The 17929-nt window shown below is 48.5% G+C and overlaps 1 protein-coding gene across 2 annotated transcripts in view; it reads left to right on the top strand.

Annotated features, from left to right (window-relative positions):
- The window catches only part of LOC138799940 (zinc finger protein 547-like), a 37620-nt gene extending 21744 nt beyond the window's left edge, over positions 1-15876 (top strand). For both annotated transcript variants that reach the window (XM_069981730.1, XM_069981731.1), the window contains exons 2-5: positions 12066-12246; positions 13499-13657; positions 14319-14442; positions 14529-15876. In XM_069981730.1, coding sequence (XP_069837831.1) covers positions 12169-12246; positions 13499-13657; positions 14319-14442; positions 14529-15691 — 1524 coding nt within the window. In that variant the 5' untranslated portion in view covers positions 12066-12168 and the 3' untranslated portion in view covers positions 15692-15876. The remainder of the gene's footprint in view (positions 1-12065; positions 12247-13498; positions 13658-14318; positions 14443-14528) is intronic.
- The last annotated feature ends 2053 nt before the right edge of the window (positions 15877-17929 follow it).

Genomic DNA, 17929 nt, shown 5'->3' on the forward strand with positions numbered 1-17929 from the left:
TGTATCTGATGGCCTGTAAAAAATTCAAACCATTGTTACCGAAAATATGTTCCTTACAATCTCTCCATTCCCGGCTTATAGCGCTTTTATCCTTGGGTCTATGGGGCTGTGTCAGGTGTCAGTTTTTGCTCCATGATGTGTTCTTTCTATCGGTACCTTGATTGCGCATATACGACTTTTTGATCGCTTTTTATTAAATAATTTCTGGATTTGATGCGACCAAAAATGCGCAATTTTGCACTTTGGAATTTTTTGGCGCTGACGCAGTTTACCGTGCGAGATCAGGAATGTGATTAATTAATAGTTCGGGCGATTACGCACGAGGCGATAGCAAACATGTTTATTTCTTTATTTATTTATATTTGTAAAATGGGAAAAGAGGGGTGATTTGGATTTTTATTAGGGGAGGGGATTTTTTATTAATAAAAAAACATTTTTACTTTTTTTTTTTTTTTTTTTACTGTAACTAGAAGTCCCCCTGGGGGACTTGTATATACACAGCACTGATCCCCCCGGGGGACTTGTATATACACAGCACTGATCCCCCTGGGGGACGTGTATATACACAGCACTGATCCCCCTGGGGGACGTGTATATACACAGCACTGATCCCCCTGGGGGACTTGTATATACACAGCACTGATCCCCCTGGGGGACGTGTATATACACAGCACTGATCCCCCTGGGGGACTTGTATATACACAGCACTGATCCCCCTGGGGGACTTGTATATACACAGCACTGATCCCCCCGGGGGACTTGTATATACACAGCACTGATCCCCCTGGGGGACTTGTATATACACAGCACTGATCCCCCTGGGGGTCTCCTATATACACAGCACTGATCCCCCTGGGGGACGTGTATATACACAGCACTGATCCCCCTGGGGGACGTGTATATACACAGCACTGATCCCCCTGGGGGACGTGTATATACACAGCACTGATCCCCCTGGGGGACTTGTATATACACAGCACTGATCCCCCTGGGGGACTTGTATATACACAGCACTGATCCCCCCGGGGGACTTGTATATACACAGCACTGATCCCCCTGGGGGACTTGTATATACACAGCACTGATCCCCCTGGGGGTCTCCTATATACACAGCACTGATCCCCCTGGGGGACGTGTATATACACAGCACTGATCCCCCTGGGGGACGTGTATATACACAGCACTGATCCCCCTGGGGGACTTGTATATACACAGCACTGATCCCCCTGGGGGACGTGTATATACACAGCACTGATCCCCCTGGGGGACGTGTATATACACAGCACTGATCCCCCTGGGGGACGTGTATATACACAGCACTGATCCCCCTGGGGGACTTGTATATACACAGCACTGATCCCCCTGGGGGACTTGTATATACACAGCACTGATCCCCCTGGGGGACTTGTATATACACAGCACTGATCCCCCTGGGGGACTTGTATATACACAGCACTGATCCCCCCCGGGGGACTTGTATATACACAGCACTGATCCCCCCCGGGGGACTTGTATATACACAGCACTGATCCCCCTGGGGGACTTGTATATACACAGCACTGATCCCCCTGGGGGTCTCGTATATACACAGCACTGATCCCCCTGGGGGACGTGTATATACACAGCACTGATCCCCCTGGGGGACTTGTATATACACAGCACTGATCCCCCTGGGGGACTTGTATATACACAGCACTGATCCCCCTGGGGGACGTGTATATACACAGCACTGATCCCCCTGGGGGACGTGTATATACACAGCACTGATCCCCCTGGGGGACTTGTATATACACAGCACTGATCCCCCTGGGGGACGTGTATATACACAGCACTGATCCCCCTGGGGGACTTGTATATACACAGCACTGATCCCCCTGGGGGACTTGTATATACACAGCACTGATCCCCCTGGGGGACTTGTATATACACAGCACTGATCCCCCTGGGGGACTTGTATATACACAGCACTGATCCCCCTGGGGGTCTCCTATATACAAAGCACTGATCCCCCTGGGGGACGTGTATATACAAAGCACTGATCCCCCTGGGGGACTTGTATATTCACAGCACTGATCCCCCTGGGGGACTTGTATATACACAGCACTGATCCCCCTGGGGGACTTGTATATACACAGCACTGATCCCCCTGGGGGACGTGTATATACACAGCACTGATCCCCCTGGGGGACTTGTATATACACAGCACTGATCCCCCTGGGGGACTTGTATATACACAGCACTGATCCCCCTGGGGGTCTCCTATATACACAGCACTGATCCCCCTGGGGGTCTCCTATATACACAGCACTGATCCCCCTGGGGGACGTATATATACACAGCACTGATCCCCCTGGGGGACTTGTATATAGACAGCACTGATCCCCCTGGGGGACTTGTATATACACAGCACTGATCCCCCTGGGGGACTTGTATATACACAGCAAAGATCGATTACATCGGTCATAGATTGCTTTGGCCTGCTGCAGGCCACAGCAATCTATTGCCGAGCCGGGATCAGCGTCATTGCAACGCTGAGGCCCGGTACAGGCAGAAGAACGGATCTCCCCCCCCCCCCCCCCCCCGCCATCGCATCGCGGGGGGAGATCCGTCCCACTAGACACCAGGGACTTGAGGCGTAAAGCCTCTAAATGCAGCTGCATTTAGAGGCTTAATTAGCCGGTGCCGCAACGGGACCCGCGCCGGCTAATAGAGGCACTGCCAGCTGCACATATGAGTCGGATCAGCGCCGTTCAGAGCGGGGTCCCGGCGGGACCCCTCTCTGAACACCCCCCGCGGTACCATGACGTATTAGATACGCATAGCTCCCAACCGTCCCGGATTCCGCGGGACAGTCCCATTTTCGGGGTGCTGTCCCGCGGTCCCGAAACGGCCCCCAGTGTCCCGCATTATATGTGGCCCCACCAAAAAAACAATAAACCAGTAACTCACCTGTCCGCCGGTCCCAGCAGCTCCTCTCCCGGCAGAGCGCGCACTCCCGTCATCCTCCGGGGCAGGCAGCGGGGTATACAGACACTGACTGTGCCGGAAGTGACCTGCAGCCTCTATCTTGAATTACTTCCGGCACAGTCAGTGTCTGTATACCCCGCTGCCCACCCCGGAGGATGATGGGAGTGCGCGCTCTGCCGGGAGAGGAGCTGCTGGGACCAGCGGACAGGTGAGTTACTGGTTTATTGTTTTTCTGGTCGGGCCACACAAATGGAGGGATTGGCTACTATGTGGGGCACTTTATGGGGGATTGGCTACTATGTGGGGCGCTATATGGGGGGCATTGGCTACTATGTGGGGCACTATATGGTGGATTGGCTACTATGTGGGGCACTATATGGTGGATTGGCTACTATGTGGGGCACTATATGGGGGCATTGGCTACTATGGGGGGCACTATATGGGGGATTGGATACTATGTGGGGCACTATATGGGGGATTGCCTACTATGTGGGGCACTATATGGGGGATTGGCTACTATGTGGGGCACTATATGGGGGATTGGCTACTATGTGGGGCACTATATGGGGGATTGGATACTATGTGGGGCACTATATGGGGGATTGGCTACTATGTGGGGCACTATATGGGGGATTGGCTACTATATGGGGGGGATTGGATACTATGTGGGGCACTATATGGGGGATTGGCTACTATGTGGGGCACTATATGGGGGATTGGATACTATGTGGGGCATATATGGGGGATTAGCTACTATGTGGGGCACTATATGGGGGCATTGGCTACTATGTGGGGCACTATATGGGGGATTGGCTACTATGTGTGGCACTATATGGGGCATTGGCTACTATGTGGGGCGTTATATGGGGGATTGGCTACTATGTGGGGCACTATATGAGGCATTGGATACTATGTGGGGCACTATATGAGGCATTGGCTACTATGTAGGGCACTATACGGGGGATTGGCTACTATGTGGGGCACTATATGGGGGATTGGATACTATGTGGGGCACTATATGGGGGATTGGATACTATGTGGGTCACTATATGGGGGATTGGATACTATGTGTGGCACTATATAGGGGGATTGGATACAATGTGAGCCCTATTGGGGGGATTGGATACTATGTGGGCACTATTGAGGGGATTGGATACTATGTGGGGCACTATAATGGGGGATTGGATACTATATAGGGCATTTTTGGGGGGATTGCATACTATGTGGGGCACTATATAGGGGGATTGGATGCTATGTGGGCACTATATGGGGGATTGGATACTATGTGGGGCACTATTGGGGGATTGGATACTATGTGTGGCACTATATGGGGGATTGGATACTATGTGGGGCACTATTGGGGGATTGGATACTATGTGGGGCACTATATGGGGGCATTGGCTACTATGTGGGGCGCTATATGGGGGATTGGCTACTATGTGGGGCACTATATGGGGGATTGGCTACTATGTGGGGCACTATATGAGGCATTGGATACTATGTGGGGCACTATATGAGGCATTGGCTACTATGTGGGGCACTATACGGGGGGATTGGCTACTATGTGGGGCACTATATGGGGGATTGGATAGTATGTGTAGCACTATATAGGGGGATTGGATACTATGTGGGGCCCTATTGGGGGGATTGGATACTATGTGGGGCACTATATGGGGGATTGGATACTATGTGGGGCACTATTTGGGGGATTGGGTACTATATAGGGCACTATATGGGGGATTGGGTACTATGTGGGGCGCTATATGGGGGAATTGGATGCTATGTGTGGCACTATATGGGGGATTGGATACTATAGGGCACTATATGGGGGATTGGATACTATGTGGGGCACTATATGGGGGATTGGGTACTATGTGGGGCACTATATGGGGGATTGGATACTATGTGGGGCACTATATAGGGGGATTGGATACTATGTGGGGCACTATATGGGGGATTGGATACTATGTGGGGCACTATATGGGGGATTGGATACTATGTGTGGCACTATATGGGGGAATTGGATGCTATGTGTGGCACTATATGAGGGATTGGATACTATAGGGCACTATATGGGGGATTGGATACTATATAGGGCACTATATGGGGGATTGGATACTATATAGGGCACTATATGGGGGATTGGATACTATATAGGGCACTATATGGGGGATTGGAAACTATGTGGGCACTATATAGGGGGATTGAAAACTATGTGGACACTATTGGGGGGATTGGATACTATGTGTGGCACTATATAGGGGGATTGGATACTATGTGTGGCACTATATAGGGGGATTGGATACTATGTGGGCACTATATAGGGGGATTGGATACTATGTGGGCACTATATAGGAGGATTGGATACTATGTGGGCACTATATAGGGGGATTGGATACTATGTGGGCACTATATAGGGGGATTGGATACTATGTGGGGCACTATGTGGGGGGATTGGATACTATGTGGGCACTATATAGGGGGATTGAAAACTATGTGGGCACTATTGGGGGGATTGGATACTATGTGTGGCACTATATAGGGGGATTGGATGCTATGTGGGCACTATATAGGGGGATTGGATACTATGTGGGCACTATATAGGGGGATTGGATACTATGTGGGCACTATATAGGGGGATTGGATGCTATGTGGGCACTATTGGGGGGATTGGATACTATGTGTGGCACTATATGGGGGATTGTATACTATATAGGGCATTTTGGGGGGGATTGGATACTATGTGGGGCACTATATTAGAGGGATTGGATACTATGTGGGCACTATATAGGGGGATTGGATACTATGTGGGGCACTATGTGGGGGGATTGGATACTATGTGGGCACTATATAGGGGGATTGAAAACTATGTGGGCACTATTGGGGGGATTGGATACTATGTGTGGCACTGTATAGGGGGATTGGATACTATGTGGGCACTATATAGGGGGATTGGATACTATGTGGGCACTATATAGGGGGATTGGATGCTATGTGGGCACTATTGGGGGGATTGGATACTATGTGTGGCACTATATGGGGGGATTGGATACTATGTGGGGCACTATATAGGGGGATTGGATACTATGTGGGGCACTATGTGGGGGGATTGGATACTATGTGGGGCATTTTGGGGGGGATTGGATACTGTATAGGGCACTATTCAGTCAGCAGCATGTGGTGACTGTAGGGGAGTGGCTATGGAGGGCCGCTATGGGGGGTGGCTATGGATGGTCGCTATGGGGGCGTGGCTATGGGGACCGCGGCGCACATGTCCCTCTTTGCAAAAGTTGGGAGGTATGGATCGGTCATGGGTCGCTAAGGGGTTGAATAGCAGTACCTATACCACATGATTACATAGCCTAACTGTCTAACAGAGCTCACACAGGCAAATAAAAGGGGACACCTCATGGAATCTGTGTCCATTAGCAGCAGACAGGTCAGGCTTCCAGTTACAGAGCCTGAACAACTATAACTATAAGGCTGCATTCACACATTCCGTGTTCCGCACAGAAAATGGACGTGGACTGCCTGTAACGGACTCTCCCCCCGTCCGGGCAGCATGCTGGGAGCGGGGGAACTGTAGATATGCGCTGCGCTGTAATGAATCAGCTGTGTGTATCTGGGGCATATCTGTACAGTTCCCCCGCTCCCAGCATCTTATCACAGATGCTGCCCGGACGGGGGGAGAAGTCCGTTACAGGCAGTCCACGTCCATTTTCTGTGCGGAACACGGAATGTGTGAATGCAGCCTAACTTACTTCTTTGAAAAGTAAAGAAACCCCAGGTGAGCAGTATCCTGTGTGCGCAGCGCCATGGACATCGCCCGCATGCAGCCCAGATCTGGATGACGCCATTATACTTACTGACAAGGACAGAGAAGCTGAGTGATGACTGAGATGGCAGCTTCACGTCTCACCTACAATCTACTTATAGCATAGAGTCTTATAGCACAGAGCCTTATAGCACAGAGCCTTATAGCATAGAGCCTTATAGCACAGAGCCTTATAGCACAGAGCCTTATAGCACAGAGCCTTATAGCACAGAGCCTTATAGCACAGAGCCTTATAGCACAGAGCCTTATAGCATAGAGCCTTATAGCACAGAGCCTTATAGCACAGAGCCTTATAGCACAGAGCCTTATAGCATAGAGCCTTATAGCACAGAGCCTTATAGCACAGAGCCTTATAGCACAGAGCCTTATAGCATAGAACCTTATAGCACAGAGCCTTATAGCATAGAGCCTTATAGCATAGAGCCTTATAGCACAGAGCCTTATAGCATAGAGCCTTATAGCACAGAGCCTTATAGCACAGAGCCTTATAGCATAGAGTCTTATAGCATAGAGCCTTATAGCACAGAGCCTTATAGCATAGAGTCTTATAGCATAGAGCCTTATAGCATAGAGCCTTATAGCACAGAGCCTTATAGCACAGAGCCTTATAGCACAGAGCCTTATAGCACAGAGCCTTATAGCATAGAGCCTTATAGCATAGTCTTATAGCACAGAGCCTTATAGCATAGAGCCTTATAGCACAGAGCCTTATAGCACAGAGCCTTATAGCACAGAGCCTTATAGCATAGAGCCTTATAGCACAGAGCCTTATAGCACAGAGCCTTATAGCATAGAACCTTATAGCACAGAGCCTTATAGCATATAGCCTTATAGCATAGAGCCTTATAGCACAGAGCCTTATAGCATAGAGCCTTATAGCACAGAGCCTTATAGCACAGAGCCTTATAGCATAGAGTCTTATAGCATAGAGCCTTATAGCATAGAGCCTTATAGCATAGAGCCTTATAGCATAGAGCCTTATAGCATAGAGCCTTATAGCATAGTCTTATAGCACAGAGCCTTATAGCATAGAGCCTTATAGCATAGAGCCTTATAGCACAGAGCCTTATAGCATAGAGTCTTATAGCACAGAGCCTTATAGCATAGAGCCTTATAGCATAGAACCTTATAGCACAGAGCCTTATAGCATAGAGTCTTATAGCATAGAGCCTTATAGCACAGAGCCTTATAGCATAGAGCCTTATAGCATAGAGCCTTATAGCACAGAGCCTTATAGCATAGAACCTTATAGCACAGAGCCTTATAGCATAGAGCCTTATAGCATAGAGCCTTATAGCATAGAGCCTTATAGCACAGAGCCTTATAGCATAGAACCTTATAGCACAGAGCCTTATAGCATAGAGCCTTATAGCATAGAGCCTTATAGCACAGAGCCTTATAGCATAGAACCTTATAGCACAGAGCCTTATAGCATAGAGCCTTATAGCACAGAGCCTTATAGCACAGAGCCTTATAGCACAGAGCCTTATAGCACAGAGCCTTATAGCACAGAGCCTTATAGCATAGAACCTTATAGCACAGAGCCTTATAGCACAGAGCCTTATAGCACAGAGCCTTATAGCACAGAGCCTTATAGCATAGAACCTTATAGCATAGAGCCTTATAGCACAGAGCCTTATAGCACAGAGCCTTATAGCACAGAACCTTATAGCATAGAGCCTTATAGCATAGAGCCTTATAGCACAGAGCCTTATAGCATAGAGCCTTATATCACAGAGCCTTATAGCATAGAGCCTTATAGCATAGAGCCTTATAGCACAGAGCCTTATAGCACAGAGCCTTATAGCATAGAACCTTATAGCACAGAGCCTTATAGCATAGAGCCTTATAGCATAGAGCCTTATAGCATAGAGCCTTATAGCACAGAGCCTTATAGCATAGAGCCTTATAGCATAGAGCCTTATAGGCGGGGCAATTAACTCTTTATTGCTTGTTACCATCTGTCCTATCATTGCAGGAAGATAGAATCTCCCCTTTATGTGCTGCTGCTTAGGACCTAAGGGAAACTCTAGATCCAGAGAGTTAACTCCCAAGAGCCATAGTGTGAACAAATCCTTAAAGTGTGGTATGGGGAGCAGAAGGAGGCTAAAGCCTTCTGCTTCTTGGTGCTGAAAGTCTTTCATTGCCCTCCGAGATGTGGTCGTGGGATGAGAGGAAGTGCCGGAGGTTCCAGCCATCATTATTCTGGGCTCAGTTATCCAACAATGTAAGACTTAATCTATTGCGTCAATGGTCGGGGGTTAACAGGACTATATATAGATATGTCTGTGTCTATATATATATATATATATATATATATATATATATATAATCTATTTACCACAAAGTAATTAAACACCTGTGATTAGGGCTGGGCGATATTGGCCAAAATAGATATCGCGGTTAATCATACATGTAGTCGCGGTAACGATAATTGAACGATAATTATGACACACCCCTTTGTAAGCCACACCCCTTTGTAAGCCACACCCCTTTGTAAGCCACACCCACCTGACCGGGCCAACCTTAAGATATTTTTTTTAAATAGAGTAAAAAAAATAAAGTAAGTCACTTAGCAGCAACCCAAGGCTGTGCCATTTATTCTATTAGTAGGGGGTCTCGGCTGTGTACCTGTGTATACACGTCCAGGTCTCTGCTATGTACACACTACAGGACATGTATATAAAAGTATACAGCTATATACACACTACAGGACATGTATATAAAAGTATACAGCTATATACACACTACAGGACATGTATATACAAGTATACAGCTATATACACACTACAAGACGTGTATATACAGCTATGCAGATCCCTATGCCCTATTGCTGGTACAGTCTTCTTTCCATTTCCATTGAAAACACATGCACACTCAGTTAAGCTGAGCATTCATGTGTATCAGGGGATCCCAAGAGATAGCTGGGGGTGGAGCAGGGGCATAGCTAGGATTCATGGGGCCCTATAGCATAGAAACTGCATGGGGCCCATGAATTCTGTATAAGCCTGCCCCAACCTGTGGCAGTACATCAAAAAGAAGAGGGGGCGTTGCAATTAAAACTGGGGCAGGGTGGCAGCAGCTGGGGGTGACTGGGGCAGGGTGGCAGCAGCTGGGGGTGACTGGGGCAGGGTGGCAGCAGCTGGGGGTGACTGGGGCAGGGTGGCAGAAGCTGGGGGTGACTGGGGCAGGGTGGCAGAGGCTGGGGGTGACTGGGGCAGGGTGGCAGAGGCTGGGGGTGACTGGGGCAGGGTGGCAGAGACTGGGGGTGACTGGGGCAGGGTGGCAGAGGCTGGGGGTGACTGGGGCAGGGGGGCAGCAGCTGGGGGGACCTGGGTAAAAGGGGCAGCAGCTGGGGGGACCTGGGTAGAAGGGGGGCACATAAATAGTATCTCCTCATCCCCAACACCCCCCCCCCCACCCCCGCCCTGGGCACACATGCTTCACTCTCGGACAGCCGCTGACTCGTCCCACATACTGAGCACACACGCTGCCCTGCAGGCCGTTTGCGCGCGGAGGTCCCCGGTCTCTGGAGGAGGAGACTGCAGGGACCGCGGGATCGGGTGAGGGCATCGCTGTGCGTGCTGGAGCTGTACAGTGGGATTGGAGGTCTGCACTGCGCCCCCTGATCCCGCTGTGCAACTGCAGCGATGCCCTCACCCGATCCCGCGGTCCCTGCAGTCTCCTCCTCCAGAGACCGGGGACCTCCGCGCGCAAACGGCCTGCAGGGCAGCGTGTGTGCTCAGACGGGTCCCGGCTGTCCGGGAGAGAAGCCGAGGGCGCGGGGGGAAGCTTCAAACTGTCATACTACGGAGCCAGGGGATCTCTCATCCCCTGCCCTGCTCCACTATATATGCGTCCCCAGACGCGAGGGGACTGAGGATGCGGCCGCCGGATTAAAAATACCGCAGATACCGTCCTGGCAGAGTTGAGGTCGGTTAACCGACGCCAGGGACGGTATCGGTATTTTCACGGTATACCGCCCAGCCCTACCTGTGATAGAACAAAATCTAGTTTTATTCACCTTGAGTAGTTGTTGGATGCTCCAGAACGGTGAATCCAGCTGCGACCCCCCCATGGCATAGTCATTGTACAATGGCTGGCGGTATTTTCTTACGTTGGGCTTGGAGAAGACATCAGTTCCTTCACTGATTTTGGATGGGGGGGGAGCACCCCCTAAAATGACGCTTTAACGCATACCATAGCTTGTCAGTAAGGTTAAGGTCAGGGCTCTGAGTAGGCTAGTCATCTCGAATAGCCTGATTGTCACCCCATACCAAGCCATGGTGGACCTTGCAAAAGGACCACTAGCGTCCCGGGAGTGATATGGTCCACCACATAAAACTGCCACAACGTATGGTGCACATGCTCACACCAAATAGTGCAGACGCCAAAACCAGATGCCGCCATCCTAGTGGTAGAGGGTGAGCCGAAATGTGTCGCTCCACAGAACCGGTTCTACCAGTGACGTTCTTTGCGGCACATTATTAGAGTTACAGTTCTTAGGACTTGGTCGTCTAAGACTTGTGAGCAGCAGCCGCTCATCTATGATAACTGATGGATGTCCTCACAAATCCTATTGAAACTCCTCGCAGATGTCCGCCATTGGTTGGGTGCGGATCTTCCAAATTTCTCTCGACAGCATGGGTTGGTCTCTAACTCCAAGTCGTGTGGGTTTGCCCGGGCGATATGTCACCGATTGGTCGGCCATTTCTGCCATAATCCCAGCTCCAAACTGCATGGCATCTGGCATGTGACTGAAGCCGATGTTCTTTCCCACCCAATGTTTATCATGCGCAGGGTCTGCCCCGGCCGGTAGTGTCTCACTGCTCTAATAACCAGAGGCGGCGACCTCTAACGCTGTGCCTGGCTATTGGCTACTTTACTGGCCCGGTGCACACTCCTGCCCATGGTCACTATGCCGACTTATACTTGGATCTACCAAAGATTTTATACATATTGTGACCCAAATGACCTATCTGGCAAGTTACATACGGTCCAGCCTTTTTTCATGTCCTTTTTGCAGTATGATTCCATTGTGAATACAGTCATATGAAATGTCTGTTGTATTAGTCCACCTGTATATACATTGGGAGCCATGACGGCTGATATTACTGCGGTTAGTGAGGTCCCGCGGTGGACTGAGCACCAACACTGGGATCAGCCTTTTAGCTGCACTAAATATTATTTGTTGCACGACTTTTTGGCTGAATGTGATGTGTATATAGATCGTACATAGTATATATTATAACATTTCTTTCAGGGACCTAAAATCAGAGTTTTCTGAGGCCGAAGCAATAAGTAAAAGGAAATTATATGTTTCTGACGATAAGCCTTGTGGACACTATCTGACATATTGAGGAAGGATGGACAATCCCAAGAATCACCTCACCAACAGGATACTAAACCTCACTCTGGAAATAATCTTCATTCTAACTGGAGAGGTGAGGCATCATGGGGGCATTATGGGGGCGTTATGGCTGTGGGGGCATTATGGGGGCGTTATGGCTGTTGGGGCATCATGGGGGCATTATGGCTGTTGGGGCATTATGGGGGCGTTATGGCTGTGGGGGCATTATGGGGGCGTTATGGCTGTTGGGGCATTATGGGGGCATTATGGCTGTTGGGGCATTATGGGGGAGTTATGGCTGTGGGGGCATTATGGGGGCGTTATGGCTGTTGGGGCATCATGGGGGCATTATGGCTGTTGGGGCATTATGGGGCGTTATGGCTGTGGGGGCATTATGGGGGCGTTATGGCTGTTGGGGCATTATGGGGGCATTATGGCTGTTGGGGCATTATGGGGGCGTTATGGCTCTTGGGGCAATATGGGGGCGTTATTGCTGTTGGGGCAATATGGGGGCATTATGGCTGTTGGGGCAATATGGGGGCATTATGGGGGTGTTATGGCTGTTGGGGCATTATGGGGGCATTATGGCTATTGGGGCAATATGGGGGCATTATGGGGGCGTTATGGCTGTTGGGGCATTATGGGGGTGTTATGGCTCTTGGGGCAATATGGGGGCGTTATGGCTGTTGGGGCATTATGGCTGTTGGGGCAATATGAGGGCATTATGGCTGTTGGGGCAATATGGGGCATTATGGGGGCGTTATGGCTGTCGGGGCATTATGGGGGCATTATGGCTGTTGGGGCAATATGGGGGCATTATGGGGGCGTTATTGCTGTTGGGGCATTATGGCTGTTGGGGCATTATGGGGGTGTTATGGCTCTTGGGGCATTATGGGGGCGTTATGGCTGTTGGGGCATTATGGCTGTTGGGGCAATATTATGGCATTATGGCTGTTGGGGCATTATGGGGGCGTTATGGCTGTTGGGGCATTATGGGGGCATTATGGCTGTTGGGGCAATATGGGGGCGTTATGGCTGTTGGGGCATTATGGGGGCAATATGGGGGTGTTATGGCTGTTGGGGCAATATGGGGGCGTTATGGCTGTTGGGGCATTATGGCTGTTGGGGCAATATGGGGGCATTATGGGGGTGTTATGGGGGTGTTATGGCTCTTGGGGAAATATGAGGGCATTATGGGGGTGTTATGGCTCTTGGGGCATTATGGGGGTGTTATGGCTGTTGGGGTATGGTAACACTTCTCGATCTTGATAACCTAGAGACTGAAGCAACATGCAGTTGTGGAGATGCATTTAGTGCTATTTATCAATACATTTCTCTGTGCTTAGGATTATGCAATAGTTAAGAAGAAATCTGGAGAGTATGTGACCCCCAGCACCTGCTTACCTGAGTTAGGGGGATGGGGCAGGACCAAGAGCCCAACTAAGAAGTCTCCACAGAACATCTTGCAGCTCACCAACCAGATCCTCGAGCTGCTGACTGGAGAGGTGACACTGCTGGGAATGCTGGGACATTATACAGTAATACAGGAGGGGTGGGGGGATGACTGGAGAGGTGACACTGCTGGGACATTATACAGTAATACAGGAGGGGGGATGACTGGAGAGGTGACCCTGCTGGGACATTATACAGTAATACAGGAGGGGGGGATGACTGGAGAGGTGACACTGCTGGGACATTATACAGTAATACAGGAGGGGGGGATGACTGGAGAGGTGACACTGCTGGGACATTATACAGTAATACAGGATGGGGGGATGACTGGAGAGGTGACACTGCTGGGACATTATACAGTAATACAGGACGGGTGGGGGGTGATGACTGGAGAGGTGACACTGCTGGGACATTATACAGTAATACAGGAGGGGGGGTGACTGGAGAGGTGACACAGCTGGGAATGCTGGGACATTATACAGTAATACAGGAGGGGGGGGGGGTGACTGGAGAGGTGACACTGCTGGGACATTATACAGTAATACAGGAGGGGGGGGTGACTGGAGAGGTGACACTGCTGGGACATTATACAGTAATACAGGGGGGGTGGGGTGGTGACTGGAGAGGTGACACTGGGGAATGCTGGGAGATGATAGAGTAATCCAGGAGGCAGCAGGCTGGGGGGGATGACTGTGTGACCATTGTGTGTGTCAGGTTCCTATAAGGTGTCAGGATGTGGCCGTCTATTTCTCCATGGAGGAGTGGGAGTATGTAGAAGGACACAAGGATCTGTACCACAATGTCATAATGGAGAATCGGCAGCCCCTGATATCCCTGGGTAAGAGAAGCATCCACCTTCTCTCATATCTCTATGACCCACTGTGATTGTAGACTTTTATACTTCACTTTCTTTACTTTCAACAGATTTACCGAAAAATGTCCCATGTGAATATCAGCTGGAAAATGGTGAGAATAAAGCAGCTGTGTGCGATGGAGAAGACCCCAAAGGCAAGGAAGTCATCTCCCCCAGAGACCATTCACTGCAATATCCAGCTCTACGTATCAAAGAAGAACCAGAGTCCTTGGATGAGGAAAGCCTCGTACCCTCAGAGATCTACACCGCATCAGACGGGATCCACTATCAGGAGGAGATATGTGATGAACGCTTCCTGACAGAGCCGTATTCACCCGCACAACATATACAACAGATTGCATCTCCGTACATCAAGGAGGAACCAGTCTGGGAAGCAAACCATCCTCTGGACATTTATAGTCCCAGGGGTCATCTGCAGTACCTGCCCACGCTAATAAAAGAAGAGACGGCTTCACTGGAAGAAAGGAGATTCAAGGACGGTAACCTATATAGACCTGTAAATAACACAAGGGCGCCATTTTCAGCCATGAACCCGGCCACTCATTCCGCGGGCCAAGCATACTATATCTTTGAGGATCACAAACATCTCCGCAGCCCAGAGTTCTTAGCACATAAAGCTTCCCAAATTTTTGAATGCACCAAATGTGGAGACTGCTTTAGGACAAGGTCTCTCTTCGATGTCCATCAAAGAATTCATAAAGGGATGAAAATATATCCTTGTCAGGAATGCGGGAAATGTTTTAGTTGCAGTGCCCACCTTACACTTCATCAGCGGGTTCATACCGGAGAGAGACCCTTTTCCTGTTCGGATTGTGGGAAATGTTTTAACCGTAATGCTCACCTCACTGTGCACCGCAGGATACACACCGGAGAGCGGCCATATTCTTGCAACGTGTGCGGGAAGAGTTTTAATTGTAGCGCAAGTCTTATTGTCCATCGGAGAATTCACACGGGGGAAAAACCTTATCCTTGCCTGGAATGCGGTAAACGTTTTGCCACCAACTCTGACCGTGCAAAGCACCAAAAGGTCCACACTGGTATCAAAGCTTTCTCTTGTTTGGACTGCAAGAAAAGCTTTAGCTGTAAATCTCATCTGATAAAACATCAGAAAATTCACATTGGAGAGAAACCTTATTCTTGTAGTGCATGTGGGAAACGCTTTGTTCAGAAGGCACTGCTGATGTTGCATTTAAAGACACATGCAAAGCAGTGACTTTATGTACGTGATGATATACCCCCTGATGAAGAGCGATGATATACCCCCTGATGAAGAGCGATGATATACCTCTAGAGATGAGCAAACCGGGTTCGGGTTCGAGTCGATCCGAACCCGAATGTTCGGTATTTGATTAGCTGGGGCTGCTGAACTTGGATAAAGCTCTAAGGTTGTCTAGAGAACATGGATACAGCCAATGACTATATCCTTGTTTTCCACATCGCCTTAGGGCTTTATCCAACTTCAGCAGCCACCGCTAATCAATGGCCGAAAGTTTGGGTTTGGATGGACTCCAGCATGCTCCAGGTTCACTCATCTCTATATACCTCCTGATGAAGAGCGATGATATACCTCCTGATGAAGGTGTAAGGTGATGAGGAAACAACCCTGCAGTCTGGACTCTATCGTCTTCACTGATGAGCAGAGAGTCCATTAACCTATAGGGGGCACTAGGGGGACATTCAGGGATACAAGGGATACAGAGAATACACTTTTCACTTCCTGTTGTAAATATGTTGATATATATTTTACTTAAAAAAAACCAAGTAAATAAAAAAGGGATCTGAAAAATGTTTTTTGGACTTCATTACTTCATTGGATTGTTCCGTTCTTGCTGGAGGCCAACACAAAGTCCATCCTTTTGGAAATGTAAAAGAACCTTATATTTGTTGTGTGATAATAAAACGTGTATTTCGGAGGGGGGAGGAGCTGTCAGGGTGGCCTCTGGTTTTTCGCACCAAGATGTCAGCAGCAGATTCGCGAGTACTGTAACAGGAGTACAGCCTTCATTATTCCCAGAGCCGGCGCCAGCACCAGACTTACTAGGGCAAGTGCCGGGGTCCACAGCGCCTCAAGGTTTTTTTTTTCTTTTGAACAGGTTTTCCCAGTGAAAAGCAGAAAGCTTCTCCTTCTGACAGCAGGCGTCATCCTCATCCTCATCATCATCCTCAGGGGTGATATACACTAATCCCTAATGGCCTCAACATGCGATGTATTCAAGGTACAAAAGGCCTCTGACAGGACAGAGGAGCACAGGTAACTGAAGCATTGATAAGTTACATCCCAGCAGCACTACAGGTCTACAGGTCCGGGATGTTTGAACTGCGTCCGGGGACTTCAGAACAAATTACCAGATTCCCATTGAGCTATGGTCCCAACATACAATGGTCCCAACATACAATGGTCCCAACATACAATGGTCCCAACATACAATGGTCCCAACATACAATGGTCCACCCAGAACCAATTAACCCCTTTAGGCCAATTTTCATTTCTTAAATTTCGTTTTTCCTCCTCGTGTTTAAAAGGCCACAGCACTTGTATTTTTTCACCTACAGACTCATATGAGCCCTTTTTTTGCGTCAATAATTTTTACATAGAATATGCTGCCAAACCAGAAAAAAAATGATATGCGTAGTGAAATAGAAAATAAAACACATTTTTTTTTCGTGTGTGTCTTTACGCCTTTCACCGTATGGTAAAAATGACATGTTATATATGTTCTTCAAGTCGGTATGATTACAATGATCTGTAACTTGCATAACTTTTATATTTTTTTTAACGGCTTTTAAAAAATCTAAATGTTTTTAAAAAAACTAAATGTTCCTTAAAATTGCTCTATTCCCCTCCTTATACCACTGTTTTCCTTTGGTCTATGGGGCAGTGTGAGGTATCTTTTTTTGCGCCATAATCTGTATGTTCCAATATTACCTTGTTTGCGAATATGCGACTTTTTGATCACTTTTTATTACAATTTTTCTGGATTTGATGCGACAAAAAATGCGTAATTTTGCACTTTGGCTTACGCTGTTTAACGTGAGAGATCAGGAATGTGATAATTTAATAGTTTGGGCAGTTACACCTGCGACGATACCAAATATGTTTATTTATTTTTATTAAATGGAAAAAAGGGTGCAATTCAAACTTTTATTAGGGGAGTGGATTTTTTTTATTAATAAAAAAACCTTTTTTTTTTTTAACATACACATTAGTTAGAAGTCCCACTGGGTAACACAACTACACTGATCTATAATATAGATCAGTGTAATGTACTTAATAGAGCACTGAGGTAAGGGTAAGAAGAAGACCCCCCCAGCGATGTGATTCCCCACTAGACCACCATGGAGGGGCACTGCAGGGCATTTAAATGCAGCTGTCATGTCTAACAGCTCTATTGAAATGTCTGTATTGGGGACTTCTCGTTACAATGTTTTTATTGGAATTTTTAAAGAAAGT

This window comes from Dendropsophus ebraccatus, chromosome 8 (assembly GCF_027789765.1).
Source record: "Dendropsophus ebraccatus isolate aDenEbr1 chromosome 8, aDenEbr1.pat, whole genome shotgun sequence".
Classification (NCBI taxonomy): Eukaryota; Metazoa; Chordata; class Amphibia; order Anura; family Hylidae; genus Dendropsophus; species Dendropsophus ebraccatus.